The sequence below is a fragment of the Cnephaeus nilssonii genome (assembly GCF_951640355.1).
Source record: "Cnephaeus nilssonii genome assembly, chromosome: 12".
NCBI classification, from domain to species: domain Eukaryota; kingdom Metazoa; phylum Chordata; class Mammalia; order Chiroptera; family Vespertilionidae; genus Cnephaeus; species Cnephaeus nilssonii.
Window position 1 is genome coordinate 16,933,944 of NC_137083.1, and position 13,831 is coordinate 16,947,774.

At 42.3% G+C, this 13,831-nt stretch overlaps 1 protein-coding gene across 5 annotated transcripts in view; it reads left to right on the top strand.

Annotated features, from left to right (window-relative positions):
- Positions 1-1,527: 1,527 nt before the first annotated feature.
- The window catches only part of SNX13 (sorting nexin 13), a 107,673-nt gene continuing 95,369 nt past the window's right edge, over positions 1,528-13,831 (top strand). For 2 of the 5 annotated variants that reach the window (XM_079786079.1, XM_079786080.1), the window contains exon 1: positions 1,568-2,312. In XM_079786079.1, coding sequence (XP_079642205.1) covers positions 1,710-2,312 — 603 coding nt within the window. In that variant the 5' untranslated portion in view covers positions 1,568-1,709. Of the gene's footprint in view, positions 2,313-13,831 lie in introns of all 5 variants that reach the window. The other 3 variants (XM_079786081.1, XM_079786078.1, XM_079786077.1) reach the window with 3 other exon arrangements.

Below are 13,831 nucleotides of genomic sequence, written 5' to 3' on the forward strand. Positions count from 1 at the left end.
TTACATTCCAATGGAAGGAAAACAGACAATAAGAAAAACAGTATTTATGTTAGAAGGTGTTAAGTGCTAAGAAAAAAAAAAAAAAACTGAAGGAAGGGAGTATGCTGGGGGAGGGACAGCATTTTAAATGAGCTGGTCCGAGTAGGCTTCCTTGAAAAGGGTGATATTTGAGCAAAGCTGGGACAGAAGTGAGGGAGCTAGTCATGAGGGCATCTAGTGGAAAGATCGTTCCAGATAAAGAGAACATAGTCAGTGCAAAGACCCCAGGGCAAGAGGATTCCCTGTTTTTCTAGGAGCACGGTGCTGGAACCAAGTGCTTAGTAGAAACGAGGTCAGAGGGGTGACTGTAGGAACTTGGTAGGAATGTTTTTTAGGTCACAGAAAGGACGCTGGCTGTGAAAGCTGGGAGCTGATGATTGTGGCTTGATCTAAGGTCCACAGACACACTTCTAAATGTTAAAAGCATATCCATGTCATGTCACAGGTTGATGTCTCAAGTTGTGCCTGTATCACCCTTAAAATAAGTGAAAATGCCTTGCTTGTGGAATTGGGAAAACATGTAGAAAATTAAATATTAGGTCAGACACCTAAATTACAGTTTTAATTCACTAGCTAGGATCTTAAATATTAATGAGCCTCCTTCTCTGTTTTATTTACAGGTTGGAAGAGTATCTTTTTCCAGGTTCCCGTTGTCTCTAGTCATCTCTTGGTTTCCCTTAATATCTCAGTCCAGGTAGTTATTTTCCAATCTTATTTCCTATTCATGGTTTACTCTGTCACATTTTACCAGGAACACGTTTTATGGTGTTGCAGAGGCCAGAATTTTGCTGGCCCAGGAAGTATGGAAATTATGTATGGGATGTAGAGTAAAACAACAAAAACCTACTTGTCCTCAATTAGTAGAATCAGGTAAAACCAGGATTTTTCTTTAATGTCTGGCTGGCTACGGAAAGGAACCATTCTGTTCCCTTGGTGAGGACACAGCAGCAGAGAGATGACAGTCACGTATTAATAAATCTCCCTTTCCCAGGAGTACTGGTGTCAAGGAAGGGGCATTGAGGTGGGGAGACGCTGGCAAAGGGAACCACCTGGCCTTAAGTTTTGCAAAATGCCTTGTGTTATCCCTTGCAAATAAGGCCTGGAAAGGTTCTCTATGTCAACTCTGGAAATGTACTTCTCCGTTCCTGGGAAGATGGTCTCTGCAATAGGGCAGCACACTTTGGCAGCAGGTCCAGGACAACTAACACCTGGGAGCCAGAGGCGGGTTCAGATGGAGGGGCTGCTAGGCACACCGCGTTCCGGGGTTCAAGTCCCGTAGAAGTTGGGAATGTTTGCAATGACACCTGCTGAAGTCTGCTCACTGTGTAGAGATGGCTGTTAGAAAACAAAAGTGGCTTTTATTTATTTTCCCCCCCCAGAGGTCTCCAAGCCCCCGCTGGTGTGCAGGTGGCTGGCCAATGAACCGATCGGCGACAGCCCTGACCGCGGGGATCTGGGCGAAGATGATACGCCCCTATCACTTCCACGACCTGTCGCGCACCCCAGCAGCGACCGCGCCGAGGACCGGTAAGGACGGAGGAAGGAAAGTTTCTGTCCAAGTCTGGGAGACAGTGGCGGAGCCGGGAGCAGTTGCGGGTCACCTTGAAGCCTCAGACCGTGGAGGACAGAGCCGAACCTCCCGCGTGCATCTCCGGCCGCCGCCCGGGGCCATGCGAAAGGGAAGCGTTCCTACAGGACACCCGCCGCCTGGTCCCCGCGACCCGCGAGCTCCGCAGCGCCGTCCGCCGCGGGCTCGGCCTCCGCCGGTCTCACCGCTCCACCCCAGGGCCGGCCGACCCCGGCGAGCGGCGGAGGACGAGCGGTTCCCGCAGGCGAGCGCGCCGGGTGCCCGGCTGGCCTGGCGCGGGGCCCTCTCTCCACTGCCCGCGGCCCCTCCTCGGCCTGGGCGCCCAGCTCCAGGGCCCCCGCCGCCGCCGCCCCGCGGGCCTCCGGACGCCCGGCTCCGCTCCCCCACGCGCCGGCGCCCTGGAGACCATCACGAGACGCCGGCGGCTCCCGCGCCCGCCAATGGGAGAGCACGTCGCGGGGAGACGCGGACGTCGCTCTTCCAAGATGGCGGCGCGTCCGTCGCGAGCAGCCGGGCCGGGGGGAAGCCAGCGAAGCCGAGTCAAGCCGCCGCCCGGGAAAGCACTGAAGGGGCTGCTGCCGCCGTGGGCGGCGGCTCGGGCAGGTTCCGCTGCTGCTACGGCTGCTGCCATGCGGCGAGGCTAGGGAGGAGCTCACTCCCCCGGGGTGTAATGATGTTAACGGAGGTAAGCGGCGGCGGCGGCGGCGGCCGGTGTTTACCTGTGACCCGGGGAAGGGGCCGGCGCCGGCCCGGCGGAGGACAGCATGGCCGCGGGGCCGGCGGAGCAGCGGGGATCCCACAAGTGCCCCCTGAGCGGGGCCGTGCTGACTCAACAGAGTCCCGCCGCCTCCCGCTGCCCGCGCGCTCTTCTTTCGCAGTTGCCGCTTGCCCGCCCCCCGGCTCCGGTCTCCCTCCGGCGGTCGCCAGCCTCCCAACTCGCCCCGCTCCCTTCGCGGTGTCCCTTCCACGCTGCTCGGTGGCATCGTGGGTCTCGGCGTTGCCCCCCGTTTGCTCGCGGTCTCCCTCCCCTTCCCCTTCCCTTCCCCGCTCTCGGCCTCCGCGGCCCTCCTCCGCCTCCATGCGCGGTCAGCATCCTGCGTTTGTCCCTCGGCCAGACCGGCGTGGGTCCCACCCCACCCCACCCGTGACTGCTTGGTGGCGTGGACCTGCTCTCTCCTCCAGCGAAAGGGAGCTGGGCAGCCCCCACCCCCACCCCGGTCACCTCTCGCTGACACCGTGGGAAGGAATAAGAAAGTTCTGTTGCACACCCACCCTCTTGGTTGCTTGAGGCTCCCTGGGTGCTCTCTCCCCCCCTCGGGACCATGTTCCTGGGACCTGAACTGCAAATGGGGCAGCTGTAACTGGCCCGCCAGTTTCCCTTCCTGGTGCCCAGTGCCCATGGCAAAAAGCAGACTTTTTTTTTTTTTTTGGAGAAGTAAGAGTTTGCCTTTACTAGCAGCGCTGGGAAGGACGCAACCGACGTAGCCAGGCCCTGGACACGGTGCACCCAGTGGTGTGGAGCGGTGGGTGCTGGTGTAGGCATCTCTGAAGATGCACTCCGCAGCCTGTGGGTTTAAGGGGACATCTTCAAAGCTCCTCCAGCTGAAGTCCTGGGAGGATTCCCGGGGTCAGCTCTCAGGGACTACTAGCTTGGGCCTCTTTGGGGCTGAACTATGAACCAAGGGTAGGAAACCATTTAAAGGGGCCATGGGAAGTATTTTTATTTGGGCCAGAAAAGGGACATAAAAAAATATTGGTAGAGGAGTGTGGAAATTTGATAATAAAGGACTTTACTTGCCTTTCCAACTTGGCTACCTCTGAGGAACTTCCTACCTGGGTGATTCTGTGTACTGAATAATCTATGCCCAGAGCCTGGCATCTGATTTGTTTATTCAATACGTACTGATTGATTTTTAATTCATCAACTTCTTATTTCTAGTAGTTTGTAGTTCGCTCTGTATTTCTAAATTCCACCGATTTTTCATTCCTGGAGTCTTACTCATTCCCGAAGATTGTGGTCTATCATAAGCTTCGGTGGTCATTAGCATTATCAGGTTAAAAAAAAAACACAACACACCTTAGAAGTAGCAGAAGTTCTATTTTTACCTTCAGTGTGATGTTTTGGTGGGAATCATTAGCCTTATAAGTTTCCACTGTTGTCTCTAATGTACAGTCTTTTATGAGGTAATCTTTTGATTAAATTTGGCTTGGGTTAGCACATGCACTCATTGTGTTTGCTAGTAAAATAAATAGATCAGTGTCTTGATTTGGAAAGATGGAACTTTCTAAGCTTTTGTATTTTAAAATAATTTTGTTTCGGCGACATATCTTCAGCAGTGCGTCAGTGATAGCAGTGAGAGGCACTGGAGTGCTTTGTGTGTACTGGGCATCGCGTATAAGAGGCAGTGCCCGGGTCCCAGCGTTGGCAGTCTAGGCGAAGTCGGCTAACCACCTCACTGGAGTGCCTCTAGGTTAAATGGTACTTGGGTCTTATCTATGGTTTCAGTAGTCATCGTATAGATTATAAAACTGAAGTCCAGAGACTTGTCCAAGGTCAAGCAATTACTAGTGGCAAAGGTGAAACTAGAATCCCATTTCTGACTCAGTACAGAACTCTGATTTCTCAATGAGTAGTTTTCAGCTCTTTTGATAAAGTTTAAAATAGGCTACTTGTCTGAATATGGTCAGTAAATAAACTGGGAAAGTTATCATTACTTGAGAAAAACTTTTTTGCTTTACTTCTAGCTTTTTTGTTTGTTTGAACAAGGCTCAAAAATAGTCCTATTTTGAAATATTTTAGATACACAAATTTTACTCATTGTTAACTACTAAAAAATTAGTAGTGTGGGACTCCTTTTTACTGCTATCTTTTAGTGCTAACTTTAGATAAGAAAATTTTAGGAGATGTGATTTAATTTGTGTTAGATATTAAAATGTATAATGAAAAACTATATTTTGAACGATTCTTATGTTCAACAAGCATATAATGTGCTCAGATTGTACCATCTGCTTGGTTCTTTTATGTTTTGACATTGAAGTAGGTGATATTATCTCCATTAGCCCGATGAGAAGACCAAGATTGAAAGTTTATAAAGAGGCTTGCTTGTAATAAGTGGTGGAGCCAGCTGCCACACCTAAGTCCTCTTATTCCACATTGTGTGCTGTGTTTGCGCTCAGTATGGAATGCATCATAAAATTTTTGTGGCTGATAATCAGCAACATACTATTTTTAGTTGTTTTTCTTTTTAACCAAGGTGGGGATTCCAGGTATGTAGACAAATAATAACAAAGTGGTAAACATTTATATGAAACTCCAGTTTTGCTTTTTGTCATAATAGATCTTTGAAACCTTTTCTTAACCAAGGTGGGGATTCCATGTATGTAGACAAATAATAACATAGTGATAAACATTTATATGAAACTTCAGTTTTGCTTTTTGTCAAAGATCTTTGAAACCTTTTCAGAAATGAGAAACCATGCAAGTGATCAACTAAGGGCTATGTTAAGTTAAAAGAGAAAATTGGTCAATTGAGCAAATATGTACAATGAACTTTGAAACTTGAAACTATGATAGATTAGTGTGAATTGAAAGTCGTATTGCTCCAAAAGGTCGTATTGCCTTTTTTTTGTTTTGTTTTTTAATGTCTGTTAAAATTTCCTCTCCTACTGTCTTTGCCCCTGTTAGGAATTCTTACTCTTAATGTTACTCCTATGATATTTGACAAAAAATTTGTCACAGTAGACTTGGAAGTTATTTGTTTAATCCCCCCTCACCTTCTAACTCCTCATCCCCATTTTAAAAATAAGAATTAACTTCCATATATCAGAATTAGTTAGATATGGGATATTTACCTGATAATTTGTTTCATCCGAATTTTCACAACATTGAATATAAGAAAATATTTATCAGTGAGTTTTTGTTAAACATACTTTTAAACTATTTTTTAATGTTTCAAAAGCTAATAGGGTTATTCTGAGCATTTATTATAACAGAGAATGAAGGTATAGAAAATGTAGGAAAACATGCTAAATTTATACTAATGCTCTGGAGGTTGTTTTTGCATAAAAACCAATTACCAGCCTATTGACACTTGTCTTGTGCTTTTAAAAATAGTGAATACAAATTGTAGTTATTTAAACTTATTAGTTTGGGTTGTGTGCAAACGTGGGGAATTAGATAATGTTAAAAATGGTTTATATTTGTGTTACTTCCATCAGATTTATTGATTTTTATATATTAGCACTAATTCTTGACTTTATGATTAACAAATATGATACAGATGAGAAAAGATATAAACTGCAGCACTTTTATTTATTTTATTTTTCTTATGTGTCCAAAGACAGGGAACCATAGGCAAGCCCTTGTAGGAGAGTTAAACTGCAACACTTTTAGAAGTCCCAGGTTAATAGTTAAGGGAGTAAAATTTTGTGGTTCAAATAAATTTGGAATATATTTGCCTAAAGGAAGTTAAATAGATTTCTTTTCTGGAGAAGCTCATAGCTTTTGATAGGTGATTTACTTTCAAAGGTGATAGAATTTGCATTATATTGCAAAGTTGTTTAACTTACTGGTTTTGGCAAACTCTCATTAATACGGAGAGTTACAGAATTTCTTGTATTTTATTTTAGGAAATCCTGAGTGTTGATGAGTTGTTCAAGGAAGGGGCTCTGGACTTGCAGGGATCTTTTATACAGACACAATCTCTCTCTTTCTCTCTCTTACACACACACAACTAACAAGGAAAAGCACCTCAGGTCCATTGGCATTCAAAGGATGTTAAGAGCTAGAAAATGTTGTGAGGAGAGGGAATTTTGAATAAAGCAAGTGGACAGCTCTTAACATACCATTTTTTAAAAAGTGGTTGAAATTGAGAGAATAAGCTGGACTCATGGTAATGCATACTTATATCTATCAACATATGATACCTACCACAGTAGTGAGGTAACACACAAATGATCTATATGTTAAACATTATAAGGATGAGTCTCAACTTCACTTATTTATGATGTGACATTGGGGAAGATGTTTGAACTTTGAGCCTTAGTTTCCTTCTGTGTAAAATTGGTATAATAATAGCACCTTTCTAAGCTGCTTTCTCATTGTTGTGAAGATCAAATAAAATGAAATAAGGTATATAATTCTTTGTAAACTGTCAGTCATCATACAGATGTCAGTGGTTAGTACATCAGGTTTTTCTCTATATGCCTTGTACTAATGTGAATTCAAGTCCTGATTCTGTCTAGTTTTATGGCTTGCTAGTTTCTCCGTTGTGGGTGGATCCCAGGAAAAAGGTGTGCCTTGACCATTGGTGTAATTACAGCGGAGGTGTTGTAGGCCTCAGGAATGGCAATAGGTGTCTGAGTGGTGGGGTCAGACCTGACCTGGGTTTAGCAACCCAGGTACTTGGCTTCTGGCTAGGAAAGAATTCAGAGTTGAGACCCAAACTGTAAGAGAACATTTATTTGGTAAATCACAGTAGTAGAAGAAGTAATTCCTAAAAGAAATGAGCTTAGGAAACAAGTTACAGAGGTAAAGTTTGGGCCCTTGGAGCTTGGGAGTGAGGAACCTAATGGTAACCCATCTGGGGCAGGAAGCGGGTGGGGGAGTGATAAGGGGAAAGGGAGAGGGAAAGAAAAAGGCACTGGTGTATTCCAGGGAAGGAGAACACACTGAGTCCTTGTCCTAACCGTTTTAAGGGTGGAGATTTTAGGGTCAGTCCCAGGGGAAGATCCTAATAGAATATTCAGCAGTTTTCCAGGTGTGTCCTTTCAGAGTGGTGGTCTCCACTCATTGATTGGCTGGCACCAGGGTCCTGAGGTCAGCCTTGGCTGGTTTTGTTGTTTATCTGGGCCTGGACCTGAAGTACAAGGGAGGCATAGATACTAGCTGTAGGGAGGGAAGGTCAGAGGATCCAAACCACAAGTCCAATGATATGCTAGGGGAGGAAAAGCCACCTGGAGGTGAGGTCCCACCCTACAGTTGATAGTCCTTGCTGGGCCCCCGGGGCTTTCCACCCTAGTGACTTTCTGTACCTAGCCCTTTGGTCCTTGCTATGCTCAGATCTGTCTAACTGCCTACCTCAGGAGGCAGGGAATAGACGTCAAAAAGAAGTGAAAGGAAAAAAAAATAGGCTGAGAGCATGTCCTGCAAACTAATAATGAGGGTGGTTTATTGTGTGGCTGGTAAACTGATGCCAAAGAATTTCTGAAAGGAAAATTCCAAAAAATATTTTGTAGAAGGTTACTTACTTGAATGTTAGCAATGATTTGTGTGTATATATTAAGAAACTAGAGGCCTGGTGCATGAAAATTCATGCTTTGGATGGGGGCGTTCCTCAGCCCAGTCTGCCTCTTGCACAGTCTGGAGCCCTCAGGGGCGGGAGGTGACCCAACAATCAGGGACAGGTGACGCCTCCATCACACCTCTGCTGCTGCCACTGCTGGCAGTGGCGCCATCTTTGAGGTGGGGAAGTCAATTAGCATATTCCCTCCTTATTGGCTGTGGGTGCTGCCATCTTTGAGTGTGGGGCAGTCAATTAGCATATTCCCTACTTATTGGCTGTGGGTGCCATCATCTTTGTGATGGCGTGAGGGTCAATTAGCATATTCCCGCTTTGTTAGATAGGATATTTGTAGGAAATAATTTATTTTTAACCAGTCCTGGTAATTCTAAAAATCCCGGTACCATTCTTAAAAGGAGAAGCTGTTGTTCAGGATGATTTTTATAAGGCTTTAGTTATGACTTGTACTGGACATTAGTTTGTGTGGATTAATTTGTTCACCAAACACAAACACACCTACTAGTGTGGTAGGCATATGCTAAGTTCTGCTGCTGAAGTGGTGGGTCAGACCTAAAACCTGTCCTCAGGTAAATTAACTATCAATTAAGTTGTGCCAGTTTGGCCATCATTCTACTGAAGAGTTGAGATCTTTTGTCAGAATAAAACAAATAACATAATTAAAAGGTGAAAATGAAGAGGAAGAAAAGGTTGGAGAATGTAATTAAAAGGTAATTACTTGTATTAGTTATATCACTCCAGGTAAAGCTACCCGTTTGGATGAGATGGCAGCTTTGAGATGAGCTTCTTAAAACTGGAGTCAGCCCATCTCTGTTGTCTGTATTTGCCCCAAGCTAATTCACAGTGTGGCATGAAAGAAAAAGTGAGAACAGAGAAGAAAACCTGTGAATTTATCATTATTTCTTTCCTAAAAAGATTTTTAAATCTTAAGAGGTCTATCAAATTTTACTGAAAAATCCCAGCTGAATTCAATTTTCCTGGTGAAAGTTATACTTGGTCCTTACCCACCTTTCATTTATTTGCTTTTTTTCACTTTTTCCCAACTTGAATGTTAATTCCTGAAGATGGAGCTTACAAGTTGTATTTCCAGTGCCTGGAACAGAGTTGGATGCTTAGTAGTCCTCACTCAGTATCTGTTGGATGAAGCTTGATTATTTTCTGTAGTTAAATTAAGGTAAAAGTGAAAAATTACCAAGACAGACATTGTCTATGGTAAATTTAAACTATCACATTAATTACCCTCCAGGGATTATTTATTATCAATGTCCATTAGACATTTTTTTAATAGTGCACTGTGGTTTAATAATGTGTTTGGGATCACAAAACACACAAAAAATTGACAGAAAAGTTAAATATCAAACTTTTAGTTAGAATGGAAGTCTCTTAAATTTTTCTATAGGAAAAAATCTGATTAGATTGATGTTATTATATAACCAATTATAAATGCAAGAACAACTTGGATTTTATCTTGTATCTTGCGCTGTTTAAATTTTATTATGATTTCATGTGTACCACTTAATAATGTATTCCTAAACTAGATAAACTGAAAGAAAGCTTTGTTTATAATAATATTGCTGATTTTTGTGGCACTTTATTGAATATTTCACAGTTTGTAGCCTTTAATGCTATTTTGAAAGTTGCAAGTATGAGTAAAAATTTGGTCATGGATTTCAACAAGTTGGAAAATTTGGAGGCACATTTTCAAGGAGTGCAGCTGCTACCACAATCTCTCCACTCAGGTGCCTCTCAGTGTTGCATTATTAGGTCATTTCACCCATCTACAATTCCATTGCATGTTTAGAAATAATGTGAGCCGGAAAAGTTCAATAGTAATTTCTGTGTTCAACTGTGAAAATTAAATTGTTCTAATGATCTTTAAATTAGTCCCAGAGACTCATATATATCAAGTGGAGTAATTCACAGTTGTGGGCTTATTGCACTGTTTTCTCCAGTTTCCTGCGGGACCTTTTTATTCTGATGCCTCTGTGAAATCCCTAAGGTGAATGCTGCTTTGCTTTTGACCTTAGCCCTGCATTGTTGAAAGACTCCTTGGATGTTACTCTATTTAAACCTGAATTCCTTTTGCTCCTGGAACCCTGGGGCTATTTTTAGCCTGGCTGTGCTTTGGCACATGAGTATGTGATTCTTTGTATTGTGACTTTTATTTTCAGGCTAGAGTTGTATGACAACATGCATGTGTGGAGAATGGCTTTTAGATTCACCATCATTTCAGGCTTGGAAATTATAAAACTGATTGAAGTTGTACAATTTTAATGAAAGAGTTAAGTATGAAGTAAAATTTCATCTCATTTTAGTTATCACATAAAATTTTGGAAATAATGGTATGATTTTAAGGTCTTATTTGCTCTCCAGTATTTCTTTAAATCATAATATTGTAGTTTAGAATTCGTTCTTGATTTCTCTTCCTGAGTTTGAGATGACAATTTGTTCTCAGAATTTTTCTCAGGGTGTTTAATCAGTTTGCAACTATTAATAAAATCAGCTATTTTTATATCCAGTGTTATTTTACTTACTAGCATTTGATGTTTTTTCTTGACTAATAGTACCTAAGTGCTCAACACTTAAACCGTTGCAATATTCTAGTCCTGGTAAAAGTTAGCAGAGTAAGAGTGTTGTAGGTGGTGGGTATTTGGGTGTAGGTATTTGGGTTCTGGCTGGGAAAGAATTCAAAGTCCAGACCCACACTGTAAGAGAACATTTATTTGGTGAATTACAGAGGTAGAAACAGTAATTCCTAGAATGGGCTAGAGGTACAGGAAGGGCCCTTGGAGCTTGGGAGTGAGGAAGCTAATGGTAACGTGCCTGGGGGGAGGGGTGGGGAAAGAAAGGGAAAAGCAGGGGCCTACTCCAGGGAGAGAGAAAGAATGCACTGGGTCCTCCATCCTAAGGGTTTTAAGAGCAGAGATGTTAGGGGAGGTCCCAGGGGAAGTTCTCAATAGAATATTCAGCAGTTTTCCAGGTGTGTCCATTCAGGGTTGTGGTCTGATTGATTGGCAGGCACCAGGGCAGAGGGGACATTATTCAGTGGAGCTGGTCATGGCTGGTATTGTTGCTTATCTGGGAGTGGAGCTGAAATACAACTGAGGCATAGATGTTATCTCTAGGGAGGAAAGATCAGGGGGTCCAAACTTCAGGACCAGGAATATACTATGGGAGTAAAAGTCACCCAGGAGGCAAGGTCCCACTCTATAATTGATTGTCCATTGCTAGGCACCTGGGGCTTTACACTCTGATGACCTTCTATCCCTAGGAGAGAGAGACACATCAATGATGAGAGAGAATCATTATTGGCTGCCTCCTGCACTTCCCCTACTGGGGATTGAGCTAGCAATCCGGGTTTGTAACTGGTCAGGTTACATGCCAGGGTTGTAGGCTAGATCCCCAGTAGGGAGGTTGGGCATGCAGGAGGCAACCCATCGATGTTTTTCTCTCATCCATGTTTCTATCTCTCTCTCCCTCTCCTTTTCTCTCCCTCTGAAATCAATAAAAATATATCGTAAAAAAAAAAAATAGTCCAGCTGGTGTGGCTCAATGGTTGAGCATCAACCCATAAGCCAGGAGGTCATGGTTATTCCTGGTCAGGGCACATGCCTGGATTGTGGGCTTGACCCCAGTGTGGGGCATGCAGGAGGCAGATGATCTATAATTCTCTCTCATCATTGATGTTTCTATTTCTCCCTCTCCCTTCCTCTCTGAAATCAATAACAATATATTTAAAAATAAAGAAATACATAAAAATAATAAAGTATTTGTAATACAGTTTTTGTTAAAAATATTACAAGCTTCTTAAAAAGTAAATCTACAGAAGTGTATTTAGTAAAAAGTAAAAGTATGATTGGCTTTCTCCATTTTAAAAAGAGTCTGGGTACTTCCATACTGTTCTTTTTTAAACACATAGAGAATTTTCATTCAATTTTAAAAATTACTCTTAAAGATAGTGATATGAACTATCTTTTCCTACTTTGATAAGTTTCTCAATTGTTTACTTAACTTTTCCAGTAGTTTTTATTTATTATATTTTATACTCTTCTCCCTGTCCCTCTGTCCTGTGAATAGTAGTTGCTCAATGAGTTGATTTGACACAGACCAAGGGCATGTGGAACTTAAGTGTTAAGATGCCAATTAATTAATGATCATAAAGGAAGATAAACTGGTGAAGATTATCACTGGGAAAGAAATCTCGATTTATATAACATTGATTTTGATGACGAATCCGAAGATCTGTGTATTCAATAATACTTACTGACTGTATGTGTCATATGTTATACTTGGTACTAAGAATACACCATTGAACAAAGCATATACAGTTTATGTCCTCACGTGACTTATGGCATATAGTATATGCAGGAAAATAAACAGGCAATTACAGTATAATGTGATAAATGAGGATATTGGCAATGAGGAACCATGGAGTCCAGTCTCAATAGGGAAGTGAATATACTAATAGAAGTGGGTAAAGTAAGGAGAAAGTAGAAGAATCTAGTGTCTACAACTGTGAGTGTAAATAAAAAATAGAGGCAGATGGTGTAACTAATGTAGAACTGGAAGATTTTAATTTTCCAATTTCTCATTCAGAGAAGATAAGATATGATGAAGTTAGAGTGTGGTCTATAGTGCCTAAAGTGGAATTGCGTGAAAGATGGTGGAGGTGAAATGCTTATGATATTAAAAATGGACTGTTGGATGTATTACCCTTACATATGTTGAAATAATTCAAGGTATGTAGTACTTGGGATAGAGAAGAATGTTGTGTGCCACATGTCAAGAGTTTTGAGTCCTTTGGAGATCAGTGGTTTTCACTATGACTGCATATTGTAATTACCTGGAGAACTTCACACACTACTAATGCTCCATTCTAACTTTGCTGCACAGTGGAAATTCTAATGGTTAGCTCCCATTCCTAGCTATTCTGATTTACTTTGTATGGAGTGTAACCTGGGCAGTGGGATTTTAAAATGCCCCCCAGGTAGTTCTAACGTGTAGAAGTTGCACAGGAAGGGCTTTTTACAGAAAACTGGATGGGAGCTATGGTTGGGACTGTGATCCTACATCATGAAGTTGAGAGGATTGCAGGAGAAGCAGCTTTTACTTAAAACAAACTGAAAAATTTGAATATACTAATGCATTTGTTTTTCATGGAACAGAGTAAACCTAGAGGGAAGCTTTGGTAGGGAGGGAAACAGTGGGAAGTTAGAGGAGGAAAAAGCAAGAACAGTACAGTGATTAGAGTACAGGAGAAGACCAATAAATTTAGCTCTTGGGGGTGACCAAAGATAACAGGGCATATTGGCCTGGAAAATAGTTTCAGCAATCCCATAGTGGTTGATAGACCTTAATGGGTTGAACTTCATTGAAAGTCCTAGCCTTGTACCCTTCTCTTTGTTAAGGGATTTGGATTGATTGTGAAGGTGGTTGGATCTTCAAGACCCATGGAGAGGCCCATAGTTCCAGGCTGAAGTGGTTGAAGGCCCATCTGTTTTGACACCAGCAGGCTGAGACTGGAGTGTCAAGGCTTGGTCAGTTTTGCATAGCATAGCTCTGCTCACTCTGACATGCTGCTTGTGAGAGTTTGACACTGCTGTACCTAACAAAGCCTTTACTGTTTCTTTACTTTTTATACTAGATGCTTTTTAGGAACAATTTTAATTGTCCAGTTTCAGATTTCTAAACAACGACTGAAAGGTGTCATTTTTTTTAATGTATAAGAATTGTATTAAATTTAGAAGAGTGAAAAGGGACCTTATATATTACCTAAGCAAACTTCTCTTATTTATTTATACATTAGAAATTCATGCATAGAGAATCAAAATGAGTTTCACAATGAAACTGCTCAGCCTAGATTAGAGTATAAACTGTATCTGAGCCTAGAAATTTATAATTGTTA